Source organism: Podarcis liolepis (genome assembly GCF_965112155.1).
Source record: "Podarcis liolepis genome assembly, chromosome: 6".
NCBI lineage: Eukaryota > Metazoa > Chordata > Lepidosauria > Squamata > Lacertidae > Podarcis > Podarcis liolepis.
The window spans coordinates 96681005-96699110 of record NC_139559.1 but is presented as its reverse complement, the minus strand read 5'-3'; the positions used below and the strand labels follow the sequence as shown (position 1 = coordinate 96699110).

General features: G+C 45.4%; 2 protein-coding genes across 2 annotated transcripts in view; one reads left to right on the top strand and one right to left on the bottom strand.

Moving 5' to 3' along the window:
* Positions 1-18106, bottom strand: part of DARS2 (aspartyl-tRNA synthetase 2, mitochondrial) — a 1012941-nt gene that overhangs the window by 927563 nt on the left and 67272 nt on the right. The gene's annotated exons all lie outside the window — the stretch shown is intronic.
* SERPINC1 (serpin family C member 1) lies at positions 5406-16040 on the top strand. The gene is made up of 7 exons (XM_083507173.1): positions 5406-5569; positions 6642-7020; positions 9628-9843; positions 11144-11281; positions 12945-13338; positions 15047-15111; positions 15744-16040. Exons 1-7 carry the CDS (start codon positions 5421-5423, stop codon positions 15915-15917), a joined length of 1515 nt encoding a protein of 504 aa, XP_083363299.1. The 5' UTR covers positions 5406-5420; the 3' UTR covers positions 15918-16040.

Sequence of the window (18106 nt, the reverse complement as noted above, 5' to 3'; positions counted from 1 at the left end):
CTTACTGTCAGGAAGTTCTTCCTAATGTTTAGGTGGAATCTTCTTTCTTGTAGTTTGGATCCATTGCTCCGTGTCCGCTTCTCTGGAGCAGCAGAAAACAACCTTTCTCCCTCCTCTATATGACATCCTTTTATATATTTGAACATGGCTATCATATCACCCCTTAACCTCCTCTTCTCCAGGCTAAACATGCCCAGCTCCCTTAGCCGTTCCTCATAAGGCATCGTTTCCAGGCCTTTGGCCATTTTGGTTGCCCTCCTCTGGACACGTTCCAGTTTGTCAGTGTCCTTCTTGAACTGTGGTGCCCAGAACTGGACACAGTACTCCAGGTGAGGTCTGACCAGAGCAGAATACAGTGGCACTATTACTTCCCTTGATCTAGATGCTATACTATTGATGCAGCCCAGAATTGCATTGGCTTTTTTAGCTGCCGCGTCACACTGTTGGCTCATGTCAAGTTTGTGGTCAACCAAGACTCCTAGATCCTTTTCACATGTACTGCTCTCAAGCCAGGTGTCACCCATCTTGTATTTGTGCCTCTCATTTTTTTTGCCCAAGTGCAATACTTTACATTTCTCCCTGTTAAAATTCATCTTGTTTGTTTTGGCCCAGTTCTCTAATCTGTCAAGGTCGTTTTGAAGTGTGATCCTGTCCTCTGGGGTGTTAGCCACCCCTCCCAGTTTGGTGTCATCTGCAAATTTGATCAGGATGCCCTTGAGTCCATCATCCAAGTCGTTGATAAAGATGTTGAATAAGACCGGGCCCAAGACAGAACCCTGTGGCACCCCACTAGTCACTCTTCTCCAGGATGAAGAGGAACCATTGATGAGCACCCTTTGGGTTCGGTCAGTCAGCCAGTTACAAATCCACTGAGTGGTAGCATAGTCAAGACCGCATTTTACCAGCTTCTTTACAAGAATATCATGGGGCACCTTGTCAAATGCCTTGCTGAAATCAAGGTAGACTATATCCACTGCGTTCCCTTCATCTACCAGGCTTGTAATTCTGTCAAAAAACGAGATCAGGTTAGTCTGACATGACTTATTTTTCAGAAATCCGTGCTGACTATTGGTGATCACAGCATTCCTTTCTAGGTGCTCACAGACTGTTTGCTTAATGATCTGCTCCAGAATCTTCCCTGGTATTGATGTCAGACTGACTGGGCGGTAATTATTTGGGTCCTTTCTTTTCCCCTTTTTGAAAATAGGGACAACATTTGCCCTTCTCCAGTCTGCCGGGACTTCGCCTGTTCTCCAGGAATTCTCAAAGATGACTGCCAGTGGTTCTGAGATCACATCTGCCAGTTCTTTTAATACTCTTGGATGCAGTTCATCTGGCCCTGGAGACTTGAATACATCTAAACTAGCCAAGTATTCTTGTACTATCTCCTTAGTTATTCTGGGCTGTGTTTCCTCTGCTGAATCATTTGCTCCAAATTCTTCAGGTCGGGCATTGTTTTCTTTATCGGAGAAGACTGAGGCAAAGAAGGCATTGAGGAGTTCAGCCCTTTCTGTGTCCCCTGTTTGCATTTCACCATCTTCTCCTCTGAGTGACCCCACTGTTTCTTTGTTCTTCCTTTTGCTACGGACATACCCATAAAAGCATTTTTTGTTGCTTTTAACCTCTCTAGCAAGCCTGAGTTCATTCTGTGCTTTAGCTTTTCTGACTTTGTGTCTACACGTGCTGGCTATTTGTTTGAATTCCTCTTTGATGGTTTCCCCCCTTTTCCATTTTTTGTACACATCCTTTTTTAATCTTAACTCAGTTAAAAGTTCTTTAGATAGCCACCCTGGCTTCTTTAGGCACCTTCCTTGTTTCCGTCTCATTGGTATTGCCTGACGTTGTGCTTTTACTATCTCCCTCTTACCAAACTCCCAGCCATCATGAACTCCCTTTCCTTTTAGTATTACTGTCCATGGGATCTCACCCAGCACTTCCCTAAGTTTTATGAAGTCGGCTTTCTTAAAGTCAAGAAATTGAGTCCTAGTATGCTTGGCTGCTCCTTTCCGCTGTATAGTAAACTTCAGAAGAGCATGATCACTCGCGCCTAATGATCCTTCCACTTCTACCCCACTAACCAGGTCATCAACATTGGTTAGGACCAGATCTAAAATGGCTGTTCCTCTTGTTGCTTCTCCCACTTTCTGGACAATGAAGTTGTCTGCAAGGCCAGTGAGGAATCTGTTTGACCTTCTGCTCTTGGCTGAGTTTGACATCCAACAAATATCCGGGTAATTGAAGTCCCCCATTACTACTATCTCCCTTCCTTTTGCATGCTTGGCCATCTGTTCCAGGAAGGCATCATCTATGTCCTCCGTTTGGCTTGGGGATCTATAGTAAACTCCCACAATGAGGTCTCTGTTATTCTTCTCTCCCTTAATTTTGACCCAAATGCTCTCACTTTGGCTTTGAGGTTCTAAATCTTGGATCTCTTCACAGGTATACACATCCCTGACATATAACGCCACTCCTCCTCCTTTCTTGTCTGGTCTGTTTCTCTGAAATAGATTGTATCTCTCCATTATTACATTCCAATAATGGGACTTATCCCACCAGGTTTCAGTGATGCCTATTATGTCATATTTAGTTTGCTGTACCAAGAGGCCCAGAGCCTCGTAGTCTCTTTTGATCTTCTGGAGGCTATTGCTTGCAGTGTCATTGGTTCCAACATGAACCAAGAGGAAGGGGTATTTGTCAGTGGGTTTTATGATTCCTTGCAGTCGTTCAGTTACATCTTGGATCTTAGCCCCGGGGAGACAGCACACCTCCCGAGACATCTTGTCAGGCCCACAGATCACTGCTTCTGTTCCCCTCAGTAGGGAATCCCCTATCACCACTACACACCTCCTCTTAGGTTTGTTCGGGGTTCTTCCATGAGCTGTCCGTTCCAAGGTCGCCTGCACATTCCCTGAGGACTGACTTTGCTGCTCGTCTTCATATACCTGATCGACTGTAATGAGGGAGAGATCCTCAAATGGAGTCTGCTCTTCGTCTTCCATGCTAGGGGAGAGGACTTCAAGGCGATTGTGTATTTCTAAACAATCAGAGCGAACCCTGGGCCTCCTACTTCTTTGAGTCACGTTTCTCCATATATCTGGCACCTGTGTTGGTGAACTAGCCTCCTTCTCAGGGGTGTCCCCTGTCTCCTCCTTGGTGGAGACGGTGTTCTCTGTTGCTTCCAAGAAGAGCTCCAGCTCTCTAATTCTTTGGAGCGTAGCTACACGTTCCTTCAGTTGCTGGACTTTGTCTTCTAAGAGGGCAATCAACATACAATTGCTGCAGGTAAAGCTGCCTGCAACCTTTGGCAAGATGGCAAACATTGCGCAGGAACCGCAGGCAACTGCAGCTGTTCCCTCACCCTCCATCTTGAGAACGTGTCATTGGGGGTGGCTACAGTGGTCCTCCATCTTAAAAAGAGTAAAGACAGGACAAATAACCCCCCCAAAAGCCTAGGTCTCCCCCAACAAACGTTTGAGACTAGCTCCCCTAAATCTAAAAGATGGATCAAACTGCACGCGCTGCCAGGCGCGGGCCGCTGCCCTGCAAGCTCTGATAAGCTCCTCCCACAGCTAATCACCTGACTCTGTTGAATGGTTTCTTTAAATGTAAAGGTTCATCATTGTTCCACTCCATGTGTATGTCTTTAAGGGGCCGGAGCAAGGGCCAGAGCAAGATAACGAGACCCAGCTTTACAGCTGTGAAACATAGCAGGTGCTGCTGAGTTGTATTTGATTAAGGCGTGTCAGCATTTGGGTAGAGTATATAAGGAGCAGCACCTAGCTCTCCCATTACCCTGGGGGATGGGTTGGTGGTTGGGTCATGTTTGCTTGTTAATATATTTAGTGTAAATGGAGTTTTTGTTTTTCTTATTAAAACCTTCTTTAACTTATTTTTGAGTCCCTTCTTTTTAATGCATGGTCTCCCCAGCAAGCTCTCTGCAGCGTCACTATACTGCAAAAAGCCAACAGACTCAACAGAAACCCTGCCCCCTCTGACCTTTGCACAGGGAGAGCAGCTAATCAACCACAAAGAAACACACACACAATAAGACTCTTTTGCTCCTTCTTCAGCTGCTGCCCTGCAAGCCAAGGGGTTATACATTTAAAACAGATTTGAAGCAGATTTCTGTGCACTAGTTTGCTAAGGGTTGCTGAGAATTTTTATTCTGTGAGAGGTAAACTACAGTGCCCAGAATTTGGGTGGGTGGGTGTGCACGCACGCACGCACGCACGTGCATTCAGGGCATGGTGTGTATGTAAGGAAAACACTGGGGCCTAATTTGAATAGTATAATGTCTGGCATCTGGTGGGCGGGACTTTTGTGTTGTGCTCTGGAATTGGCCCCTCTCTTGGGGTGTTCAGTTCAGTTCAGTTAGAGAAACAAATTCTCATTATTGCCTCATCATGTGGTTTTAGTTTCTCTCAGACACCATGTTGCTGTGTGACAGTTTTCTTTATTATGAAAGCTTTGTTTGACAGATACGTGAGCCTCTTACTTTGTTGAAAGAAAAGAAACCCTGCTGAAGAATGGGGGAATATCTTAAACTGGGTGAGTGAGGAGATATTCTCAGTCTGATGGGAGGATTGATTTTTTAATCCCCCCACCCTCCACAACTGTGTATGCAGCCAAAAATCAACCGAAGACAATCCAGACTCCCAACTCTGTCAGAGGCACAAACCAAGAACAGTGCCATACCTTGCAGGTTCTTCAAAAAGTGTCTTGGGAACTATAGTTTTGTTGAGGCCCTGAGCATTGCCTGAGGGGGATTCCTAGCCCTCCTAACAGAAATAGAGCTCTTTGAGTTCCCAGGGAGATGGAGCTTCTGTTAAAGCAGTTGAAATGCATGATGCAGGCAGGCCCTGGGTCTCTCCCCACTCTTCTTCCCATCCCAGTCATTGGGCTATTCCACCTACACCTTCCAGTCCTCTCCCCTGCTGCCCCCCCCCATTTTGTTATATCTGCAGGTGCTGGTGCAAGCAATATTTATTTTTATGAAACCGTTCTGGGGGTAGGCATGCTTCTCATGTGAGTGCTCTTAAAAGCAGGCTGGCTGGGCGTTCCCTTCCTCTCTATGTTGTCATCCCATAGCTGCCACCTTTAAGACCAGGAAAGGCCATGTGTTGCAAAGAGGAGGGCTGGCTTGCGAAACTGCTTTCTCCCAGGAAAAAGGAGTAGGATTACATTGCTTTATTCATATTGCGTGTTTTCAACAAAATGAACGAAGAATAATTTTAAGAAATAAAACTTTCTCCTGCTGCTGCTTCTCCAGTGCTGCTGGGTCTATCTGCAGTTTCGTATGTGCAGTATATATCCAGACATTCCCACATCGAGTTGAACATTAAATCTCCTCTCAGATCAAACATTGCTTGGCCTCCCTCTTTGTTTAACCTGCTTCAGCTGGTCATTCTCCTTTGACCTCCATGGCCTCCCCACCCCCTTTTCCCTTGTTTTGGCTCTGGCTGAGTAGAAGGAACACTCTTACTGACTGGGATGAACTGTGCCAAAAGCAAGCAAACCAGCCATTTGCTCACGCTGCCTTAAGAGGAGAGAAAGCCCCAGGAAGGAGGAGGTAAGAGATCCCACTTCTTGAAGGTTTCTTTAAATCAGAGCCAGCCCAGCCAGGTGAGGTCACCTGCCTCAGGTGGTGGAGTTTGGGGTACTATTAAAAGACAGCAAAGGGGTAGTTCCCTCAATTATTAGTAAAGCCTTACCTCAGTGGGGCAGCCATTTGAATTTTTGCACTAAACTGTTTGGGCATGCTGTAGAAAAAAGGTGATTACTTGTGGAACATGATACAGGTATATAAGATGGAGAAAAACTACTCTTATCTACAACATGCATCTTCTCATGATACAACTTTGGGCCACCCAGTGAAACTGTGAAAGACTAAGGCGAAGCAAAAGAAGGTGCTCTGCTATACAATGCAAAGTTAAACTCTTAATTTGTGACCACAAAATGTAGCAGTGAAGGGTCTGGCCAATTTTGATGGCTTTAAAAAAGGGATTTGATGGATTCAAGGAAGATAAGACTGTCATTGGCTTCTAGCCATGATGGCTGCATTATGCCTCAAAGGCACAATTGGGGCAAACAGGTAATTTTAGACGCTGGACTTAATGGCCTTACTGGGGGGAGGGGTGGCTTTTAGACACTCAGATAATCATAGAAACAGAGTTGGAAGGCACCCCAAGGTTCATCTAGTCCAACCCCCTGCAAGGCAGTCACATGTATTACTTCAGTTGTGAAGCATGCAATTAACATTTCTCTCCCCACTCCCACCTGGCATTCCATGCTTTACAATTGTTTCTACATCCTGAATGCATTAGAGCAAAAGAAGAAAAAATAAAATTGCCAATCCCAATTAAAAGAGCAAACGAATATGTCCAGTTCTGCATTTTAAACTCTCTTAGATTACAGCACCATCATTACAGGAGTAAAATGCAGTTTGCTGCATCTGTCTTGCTCCTGAACTCATTCATTGAGGAATAAGCACCATTTTGCTTACTCTGATTTCCTGCACTAAGATACTTCCTGGGTGGCTGTTTCAGCAGGAAGTACCGTAGGTGGTTTATCTGTATGCATGCTCATTTATGTTTGAGAAAGCTGGATCTCTTCATCTTTAGTCCACCCCCTCTTGCTTACAGGAAGATGCAGCTCCCACTACTTCTTCTCATCTGTGTGTTGTCTGCTGTAACTCCACAGCACCATTTAGTGAAGGATGTATGCACTGCCAAGCCAAAGGATATCCTTGTAAACCCTATGTGTATCTACCGCAACCCAGATAAGAAGGCCCAAGAGGCTGCAGCCTCTGGGCCGGTTCAAGAGAACCTTCCCAGCTCCACCAACCCACGTGTCTGGGAGTTGTCCAAGGCCAATTCTCGCTTTGCTGCTCTCTTCTACAAGAAACTGACCAGCTCCAGGAATGCCAATGAGAACATCTTCTTGTCACCCCTCAGCATCTCCACAGCCTTTGCCATGACTAAGCTGGGAGCCTGTGGCAACACCCTCCAGCAGCTAATGGAGGTAACGTGGGGGCAGGGTTATGTGGGGGCAGCCTTGTTGCATAAGACTGAACTGGAGTGTTTCCTTTCAGAAGACTCAACGATTTCCACTCTATGCTTGGTTGTTAATCTTTCCACATGGTTTTTAGGTATTGGTTCAGTAAAGTAAAGGTAAAGGGACCCCTGGCCATTAGGTCCAGTTGTGACCAACTCTGGGGTTGCGGCGCTCATCTCACTTTATTGGCCAAGGGAGCTGGTGTTTGTCCGCAGACAGCTTCCAGGTCATGTGGCCAGCATGACTAAGCCGCTTCTGGCGAACCAGAGCAGCGCATGGAAACGCCGTTTACCTTCCTGCCGGAGCGGTACCTATTTATCTACTTGCACTTTGACATGTTTTTGAACTCCTAGGTTGGCAGGAGCAGGGACCGAGCAACGGGAGCTCACCCCGTTGCGGGGATTCGAACCACCGACCTTCTGATCAGCAAGCCCTAGGCTCTATGGTTTAACCCACAGCGCCACCTGTGTCCCTTAAAGCTCATCTAAAACCATAGGCCACTATGAATAAAGAATATCACAGATCAGCATGTTGCATATGGGGCAGTTGTGCAAACAGAACACGTGCCCATCAAACAACAAGACTCCCCCCCCTTTCCCCCCTCTTATGTGTCCCTAAATCTGCACTGGAAGGTCATACATCTTTAGGTGGGACATCTCAGGTTGACAGAAGCCACCCTGGCTACTGATCCCAATCCAGAATGTCCTGCTTTGGCTCCAATGCTCTGGCCGTGCCTTGTCCCCGTCACTCTTCCTCCCTCTGTTGTGGCACTTCTAGAAGCTGACGTCCAGAAGTACGTCTCTGGCACCGGCTGAGGAGGAGGAGGCCGCAGCTTCCCCTAGGCTGTGTGGACTGGCACTGCGCCTCCCAAGACCATGTGGACCAGCGCAGGCTTCCCAGCGTCTGCCGAGGCAGAGGAGGCAGACCACCTAGATCTGTACATACAAATTTAAGTTCTGAAAATCATAAGCTTTCAGTTACCAAAAACAAGACAATCTTTTCATCCTTGTAACTATGGATTGTGATTTGTTTGGAACGTCAGGTCCACATCAGGCAAACTGGCATATCCACCTGGAGGCCCATATATCTCTAAACCATGAGCTCTCCAGGGCTGTTACTCAGAGGGGCTTGTGCAGGGGGACTTGCAGGTGGACAGTGCTCTCCAGGGGCGTAGCTAGCTACTCTAGGACCCAGAACGGTGGGGGTAGCCCCTTATGGGGGCATGGTGCCAACCCGCTCAAGGGGGCGCTGTGGCAAGATGCTCACAGTCTGCCTGGTGGACACAAGCCCCATGCATCATTCCCAGTGCTGCCCCACCCGGTGGATGGACCGTACCCCCTGTACCCTCCTTCCTACGCCCCTGGTGCTCTCCCTTGTCTCTTCCATCAACATATGCTGAGCAGTCTCATAGATTCCCTCCCCCAAGGGACAGAGGGGAAATTGTGCTCCCCGCCCCCAAATAACATGTTTCATCTTGAAAACTAAAGCTTCCTCCAGACTCTTGGTATTTTGCTGGAGAAATTCAAGTACATACCAGAACTTTAGGGCTGTTCTGTTAAAGTGGATGAAAGGGCTCTCTTGCCCTAGCACAACAAATCCAGTTTAAGAAAGAAAATGACATTTTGAGATCAGGAAAGTGATGAGGAAAGATGTGTAAACACACCAGAAGCAGAATGTCCATTGTCATAGAACTACCCCACAAACAAATCAGTACAAATGCTCAGTAAAGACCAGACATTTGACCATTGTGGAAACTCAATGTCAGTAAATCAGGATGAATTCAGAATAAACTGTGTAGAGTAACCAGCCTCATATAAGCATATTTGAGTCAAATTAATGCATGAAGGGGTTAAAGCAGACATCCCCAACCTGCGGCCCTCCAGATGTTTGGGCCTACAACTCCCATGATCCCAAGCTAACAGGACCAGTGGTCAGGGATGATGGGAATTGTAGTGCAAAACATCTGGAGGGCTGAAGGTTGGGGTGCCTGGGTTAAAGCCATAAAGTAGAGCTTAGCCTAGGCCACTTCCCCTCACCTTGGGAGGAAATGGGCAACCAAGCCTTTCATCGTCTCAGTCTACATGTGAAATCAGTTGTGTGAGGAGCTCTGAGCTGCTCCAACCACATGCCTTTATCAACAAAAATGCAGTCTGAAACTAGCTTTTTTCTATACCAATGGTTTAGGAACTTTTACCATTTTGTAATCAAGCAATATTTCACTGCCTGTGCAACTTTTTCTGACTGCTGTATGGAAAAATACATGAATCTGACCTTTGAATAGTTTTGTAATGTAACCATTTTATAAGTTCCCAAACATGTGGTCTGTCTGTGTGGTAGGGAAGTGGGATACTTAGGAACTCACTGGAAAGGCACATTTTTAAAGCTTTCTATTATATTTCCATCTTTCCTTTGCTGCATGTTTTGCCATGTTAAATCTCTACTTGGGTTCTTGCCTCAAACTTGGGTCGAGGCTTCCAGGATCCCAACAAACAGGTTACAGACGCTTCAGGTTACAGACTCCACTAACTCAGAAATAGTACCTTGGGTTAAGAACTTTACTTCCTGTTTTTCCAGGTTTTTCAGTTTGACACCATTTCAGAAAAGACATCAGATCAGATCCACTTCTTCTTTGCCAAACTTAACTGCCGACTTTACAAGAAAGCAAACAAATCATCAGAGTTGGTGTCAGCCAACCGCCTCTTTGGGGAGAAGTCCTTCAGCTTCAATGAAACCTATCAGAATGTTAGTGAGGTGGTTTATGGAGCTAAACTCTGGCCTTTGAACTTCAAAGTGAGTCATAAATGTGATGATGCTATTAAGAGGTGTGAATATATTTCTTATTCTCTTAGACATTTCTGAACTTGAAGGATGAATACTGATGTATGCAAACTAGAAGTTAACGCAGGTTTTTGTTTTGTTTTGTTGCTGTTTGGGAGCTTAGTTCCCCCTCCACGCTCCACATTCACTTTTGCTCCTCAAATGACTCACATCCCAGCCTCACATCCAGACCTGATTTCCTCCTCCTCTTTGCCCCCTCCTACTGGGCTGCCCTGCGTCTCCCAGCACTTTGCAACTTTACTTGATTTGTTCAGTGGTAATATTTTCTAATTCTGTGCTAATTTACTTCTGGATTTGGCTGCTGTTATGGACAAGATATAGGGTTGCCTTTTTCTTAATGAATTGTTATGATGGGAAAAATGGAATAAAAACATTATGGAGAACTGTTCAGTGTGAATTAAGATTTTCACACCTATGGTTTTTACTCTCGGGGCTTTAGCTTAGAGTCATTCTCTGGATTTTTTCTGTTTATTTTAGAAAATACATTTGTTTCATAAAATTTACATACTACTTGATTGTAACCCCACCCCTGAAGCAGTTTCCATGTCAACCAGACATTGTCACAAGTCATCAATAAACTGCATTTAAGACAGTGTATGCCACAAAATATGCTTCCACCCCTCCCCTATGGTGTTACTCTGTTATTTCATTAGTGTTGGCATAGCGATATTACCTCCCCACCCATATGCAGGTCCTATTCGTTTTACAGAAGGTCAAGACAAATGGGGTCCATTGAATTTCCCTTGGAGTTCCAGAACTGCAAACTATTACCAAGGAAATTCTCTCTTGCAGTCAGAAACTGCTGTGGTTTGAGCACAGCTGCCATGCAAGGTGCATTCATTTACAGTGGCATGCATGTGCCATTCACTTATAAACACAGCCGCTTCCCTTAGTGCACATGTGAGTGCTACTTATGCCCCTACTGCATTTTTCTTGGTTTTTTAATCCTCCAATTCTGTCAACTGGCCAAGAGGACAATTTGTACTGACCTGTATAGTTTTGGCTGGTTGGTAACCATGACTTTGGACACATGACCAACCACATATTTTTTCCACATAGGCTGATGGTCTTGTCTCCAGTTCTTTATTGAAAGGTATTATGTCCTTTACTGTAGGTGTTGAACAATAGTATTGAGGGACTGTGGTTGAGAAATTCTATTAGCTTTGAACCAAATTAAATAATTAAACATCTGAATACTTTGTCTGGTAGAATGCGAGATTTCATAGAGCCTTTTCTATGTCCCATGTTTCAGGAGAAGCCAGAATTATCTCGGGCACTCATTAATGACTGGGTGGCAAACAAAACAGAGAAGCTCATCAAGAATGTGATCCCGGAAGGAGGCATTGATGCCCTCACCGTTTTGGTACTAGTCAACACTATTTACTTTAAGGTATGGAAAGGTCACGAGAGTGACATGCTTGAACTGATGAAAGGTGGTCTAAAACCCGCCCACAGAGGGGAGAGGGGCTGTTGATGGAAGGAGAAAATTATTTTCTGAAACCAAGCCTAGCTATGTTCCTGACGGCCGGGTGCGTGTCGCAGCCATGCCCCATGATGGTGCTGGCTTCACAAAACTGACCGAGAGGCCGATGGCAGGAATATAGCTAGTCTGCAGAGAGGATGTGGAGCCAGTTGTGAGGGAGCATTGTCTGACTGCCTGCCCAACCTTACAAGGCATAATTGTAAACATCAGTGGGAATGGAAGTGAGATCATCAGTTTGTGTATCTGAAGCCTGTTTCTGTCGTGATCCCTCTCAATGGGCACTCGCTCAAGACATCTCAACGTGAAATAGTTACAGTGATACCTCAGGTTACAGATGCTTCAGATTACAGACACTTCAGGTTACAGACTCTGCTAACCCAGAAATAGTACCTCGGGTTAAGAACTTTGCTTCAGGATGAGAACAGAAATCATGTGGTGGTAGCAGCGGGAGGCCCCGTTAACTAAAGTGGTACCTCAGGTTAAGAACAGTTTCAGGTTAAGAACGGACCTCCAGAACAAATTAAGTTATTAACCTGAGGTACCACTGTACCTTGATGGCAGAAAGTGAGGAGGAATTAAAGAACCTTTTAATGAGGGTGAAAGAGGAGAGCGCAAAATATGGCCTGAAGCTCAACATCAAAAAAACGAAGATCATGGCCACTGGGCCCATCACCTCCAGGCAAATAGAAGGGGAAGAAATGGAGGCAGTGAGAGATTTTACTTTCTTGGGCTCCATGATCACTGCAGATGGTGACAGCAGTCACGAAATTAAAAAATGCCTGCTCCTTGGGAGAAAGGCGATGGCAAACCTAGACAGCATATTAAAAAGCAGAGACATCACCTTGCCAACTAAGGCCCGTATAGTTCAAGCTATGGTTTTCCCAGTAGTGATGTATGGAAGTGAGAGCTGGACCATAAAGAAGGCTGATCGTCGAAGAATGGATGCTTTTGAATTCTGGTGCTGGAGGAGACTCTTGAGAGTCCCATGGACTGCAAGAAGATCCAATCTCTCCATTCTGAAGGAAATCAGCCCTGAGTGCTCACTGGAAGGACAGATCCTGAAGCTGAGGCTCCAAGACTTTGGCCACCTCAGGAGAAGAGAAGACTCCCTGGAAAAGACCCTGAAGTTGGGAAAGATGGAGGGCACAAGGAGAAGGGGACGACAGAGGACAAGATGGTTGGACAGTGTTCTCAAAGCTACCAGCATGAGTTTGACCAAACTGCGGGAGGCAGTGGAAGACAGGAGTGCCTGGTGTGCTCTGGTCCAGGGGGTCACGAAGAGTCGAACACGACTAAACGACTAAACAACAACAACACCACTGTACTTCTGAACTTGTCTTAACAAAGATGGGTTTCCCTCCACAAATCTTCAGGTGCTTTTGTGTATATACCTATCCATTTCAGTGATACAGAGCCATGTGTGGTAATTATTCCAGATTAATAATTTCCTTGTGGGGAGTAAACCTGGATGGGGTTGGTGAGAAATCAGGGCCAAAGTAAATTGCGCTGGGTAGTCCAGATCCCTGGCTTCTGTCTGATTGTTCTCTTTTATTTTAATGCATTAACCCAGGGCCACTGGAAATCAAAGTTCGAGCTCGAAAATACAAACGTGGAGCCCTTTTACAGAACTGGTTCTGGGCGTTGCCCTGTGCCTACCATGTATCAGGAAGCGACATTCAAGTACGCCTCTATTGCAAGTTCCAAAGTGCAGGTCCTGGAGCTGCCCTACAAAGGAGATGACATCACCATGGTGCTCATCCTGCCCTTTGCACAGACCCCCCTGGCAGAGGTGGAACAGGGCCTGACAGCCGAGAAGCTGGAAGGCTGGCTGAATGCCCTGAGAGAGGTCTCCATCTCAGTGCATCTGCCCCGCTTCCGTGTGGAGGACAGCTTCAGCCTGAAGGAGAAGCTGCAACAGATGGGGCTGACAGATCTCTTCAGACCGGAAGACGCCAATCTGCCAGGTGGGTCTTGAAGGGCTCCTGTGCTTGGAAAGAGGATAGGGTGCCCCTCTGCCCTTCCAATTAACCACCCTCAGCCTAACATTTTATGCATAGAAACTCACACCTGGCAAAAAACGTTTTTGCTGTTAAAAAATAAGGGGGGGGAGACACATTCCGTTTCAAAGATCCTGGAGGTTAACAATTTGGATTCCCAAGATTCTCATATTTTATTTCAAAGCATAACAACTTTCTAGACCTCCTTATTGTAAAAACATCCTTCCTTGGAGGTTTTTAAGCAGAGATTGGATGGCCATCTGTCATGGATACTTTACTTGAGATCCCTGCATTGCAGGGGGTTGGACTAGATGACCCTTGGGGTCCCTTCCAACTCTAGAATTCTATGATTCTATATGTTGGCATACCCGTGTTTGGTCTCAGGAAGTTCATGGAGCTTCTATGTTCTGCTTGTCACTCTAAGATCTGCAGTCACGTACTACTAATTATATGTTCTGTGCCCCTTTATTTACCGGCACCACTTCTCTTGTTGCCACGCTGATGCTGTCATGAAAGATCCAAAACCATCAAATAGTAAAGATTCACTTCAAAATAATATATCCAGTTTTAACAATCATATGCAAAACTTTGCTTATATGCTACCTCCCTGCCCCAGGCCACACACACAATTTATCAGGAATAGCCTTGGTCTCATTACCATGAGAGACCAAATAAAAGTAGCCTCTCCAGATTTTCTAAGAATGTATACCAAAAAGTAAATAATAAGCACATGGTAAAAACAACCCTAATTATAAAACTAAACAAACTTCTTTACAATTATATTTTTTGCCCTGCTTTTGAAAGCCCGCCGTCCCCAGGTGTATTTGTGCATCTGGTGGATAAAATGAAAGTCTTGCCCTGAAACTCCTGATCATATCAGGTGTTGGGGGGTGTCTTTGGCCCCCCAGATTTTGCTGAACTACAACTCCCATCAGCCTCAGCCAGCATTAGCAATAGTCAGAGGTGATGGCAAGTTGTAGGTCAGCAGCTTCTGGAGGACAGAGATTCCCCACACCTGGTTTATATGATCCATCAGTTCAGACCATCAACATGCATACAATCTCTAAGGTCCAGTTCAGAGACCCATCTTGTGCCACTTTGAACTGGGGGATAGAAGTCCATCACCAGATGCTGGAGGGGATTCTAGCTACAGCCTGCTCTCTGCCTTCTAGTGTATTCCTTCTCTTCTGCAATCAATTTTACCCAGGTTTCTGATGCACCTTCCTTCCTTCCTTCCTTCCTTCCTTCCTTCCTTCCTTCCTTCCTTCCTTCCTTCCTTCCTTCCTTCCCCTCTCTTTTTCTCTCTCTGTCTCACACACACAAGCACATGGCTCCCACCTTTTGCATCCTCTCTACAGCTTCTCATGCAATGAGGAGCAGTGCCATAAGTGGGAAGTGTATATATTCCATCACAGGGGTGCCAACTTGAATAAAATATTGGAGGGGGGGCAGGTAAGCCCCACTCTGCAGAATTGATCACATGATGTGGCTGGTGCGTGTGTGTGTGCACACACACTCTCTCACACACACACTAACCATTTGCTGGCAATTTCTCCACAGACTCAATGCTTAATAGCCACATCATAAACTCCTGGGACGGCTGCTTTTCCCCAATAGGCAGCTTGCACTCCCTCAATTTATACTGTAATTTTACTGTAATTCTTGTCTTTTCCAGGGATAATTTCAGGTGCCCGGAGGGATGTTTTTGTATCTGAAGCATTCCACAAAGCCTCTCTAGAGGTAAGCCGGTGCTCCAGCACTCACACACAGGGGGGCTCTATCAAAGGTATTTGTGTTGTAGCAGGTGTCATTTTAGGAGAGACATTTCCACCATTGTAAGAGAAAAGGGTGGATGCCTCAAAATGGTGATTACATACCTTCCAACGTTTGTCTGATGAAAATAGGGACATCCCATTGCTCCAACATATATAAAAACATAATAAAACATTTGAAAACTTCCCTATACAGGATTGCCTTCAGATGCCTCGGGGTCAGATAACTCCATATCCTCCAGCATTTCTCCAGTGGAAATAGGGACTTCCTAAGGAAAAGTGGGACATTCCAGGATCAAATCAGAAACTGCGACGGCTTCTCTAAATCAGGGACATCCCTGGGAAGCAGGACACTTGGAGAGTCTGCCATTATACTTTTGATCAGCATGTGTATATGTTTCAAAATCTGCTTTCCAAGTAATCAGGGGGGCACCTATTTAGTTGATTAATCTAACCAGTTAGTAAATGAAACATGCAACCCTAGTTATGTTCTCCAGGGATAGGGCATTATGGAAGAAGAAAGCCCTTATTTCTATTGGTCTCCAGTGCAATTGCTCTTGAAAACGTGTGGCCTAAATTCTGTGCATCTTTGATTGGCAGGTGAATGAAGAAGGCAGCGAGGCAGCTGCTTCCACAGTCGTCATGCTCGCAGGCCGTTCATTTCCTTTGAACAAACTTGTCTTCAATGCTAACAGACCTTTCATGGTGCTCATACGGGAAGTTGCCATCAATGCCATTCTCTTCCTGGGCAGAGTAGCCAATCCCTGCTCTTAACACTTCAGGTTGTTTTTCAGTGGTCCTCCTCCTGTTTTGAAACAGCTAATAAAAAGGTATCATTGCTGTATGTCTCTTATATAGGACATGTTCTCAAATTACAACTAAACCCATTCTTACTCAGCTGTGCATTTTGACTCTGAAATGCCTTCATCATTATTATTCTGTTATTATTTTTATTAAAATTGTTTACCGCAGGGCACTTCACGACATAAAATTACAATATTAAAACATAAATATATAAAAATGCATAATAAAAACAAAAACAAAGACAACCCAAAAATTCCTCCTTCAACAACAGGAAGACTTGCAGGACACTTTGCGGAGGCAAAGGCACCACCTGCTTGTGTCTTGTGTGTCTTCCCTCTTTCATGTCCTCCTCTTTCCATCTGTCCTTCCTGGCTAGCAGCATTTTCTTTTTCTTTGAAAATCTGAGTCTTGGAAGAATAAATTGAAGATACAAAGATTTGTTTCTCACAACTTACTACACACACCTGCCTCTTCAGCTATGTTTAGAGACAGTAGTTTATTAACTGGTGGTACCTTAATTTAACCTTTAAGATGGAAGATGTTTGGAGAGGCTAGCTGCACCACAAGAGAGGTGTACTGGGGAATGATCTCTCCCCCCCCCCGCCACCCTGCGAATAACATGGCCACTCTATTCCTAAAGACCAGGAAGAGCGTGCGAGCTATTGAGAAGCCATTCCCAAATGATGACAGCTTTATTGAATAAATAGTTGGCTATGCAAATTTGAATTCTAACTTGTTGACTTTGATTAATAAAATGAAGGTCCTAAGTCCCATTAATGGAGGTTGATCACAGATACAAGGTATAGCAAATGGGGTATCAAAACAAAAAACACCCTGCCTGCCCCATGGTGTATATAGCAATCTGTGCATTTATTTCCACTTAAGAACAGTGGAAGCATTGAAGAGCACTGGAAGAGCACTCAAGATCCTATTTGCACCTTGAACTGAAATGAATTCTACTTTCCGTATATGCTGCCTGATTCTATGCATATTTACTTAGAAGTGATAATCCTTTAGCTCCATGTACCTTGCATCCTTGTAATTGTGCATAGGATACAGCTTTAGAGCGTTTCTTTAGCGGTTGCCATCTTAGCAACATTTTTGAATTGCTGAAGAAGATGGCTGTTATCTTAGTTGTTCATTAAAGCCCATGCTGTGGTTTTTGGAAGAGCCTTTGCCACAGAAGCGAATGATATTATAGGGCTGCAATCCATGGACAATGGCAAAACCAGGAAGGATCGGTTGTGCAACTTGTGACCCAAGAAAGCAAACACAGCCTACCACTCATATTTTGTTTTGCGCTTGACAACTTTCCTGGTGGACCACTGTACATAGCTTTTTGCTTGGTGACAGAGTGATTAAGGGCATGAGGCATGTATGAAGCTACCACTGTGAAAGCTGAAGAAGCTGAATGATTTCAGCTTGTCCACGAAGACCAGTGAGGGGCTCCAATAAATTGAAAAGACATGCGAAAACTGACTTTGCGTGAGTAGTGAACCTTAGTTTGGGGTGTATGGGTTGTTAGGCGAGGGGCACTGCCTCTGGTATGCTCCTTCAGGGCTAGTTTGCACACCTTTGGTCCCCACCTTGCACTCAGTTCTCACCTGTGGTACCTACAAGCTGTCAGCATGCAACAGCGGCCACAGCCTGGGAATAGCTTCAACTGACAGACTTCACCAGATGAGGGTGGCTGATGGGTCTTAAACCTTGGTAAGTTAAGGACTTCCCTGCATGCAAAGACAGGCTCCAGCAGATTGGGTGGATGAAACCAAGAGCGGGCCCAACAATCAAGAATGCAGTTTCTGCATGTGCTGTAGAGGGAAGTGAGGGGCCGGTGGGGCTCATCAATCCGGGAAGGGAGTCCATCTAGAGAAGGAAAACTCTGATCCTCCATCTCCACTGCCTTGCAGAACATCTTTGGGAGAAGAAAAGGCTAAGGAGTAAACCCTGCAGAAATCTGGAATGAAGTCCCTAAGATGGTTGGATGGCGCCTTGTATGCCTCCTTCTGGCAACTCCTGCAGCCAAGCTGGTGCCAAAAGTATTGTTCCGCTTTCCTTTGGGCCACATCAGTGAGGCTGATCTTGTCATTTGGGCAGCTCAGGATCTCCATCCACACTGCCCAGGCTTGTGCACTGGGGAGGTCACTTCAATGCTGCTA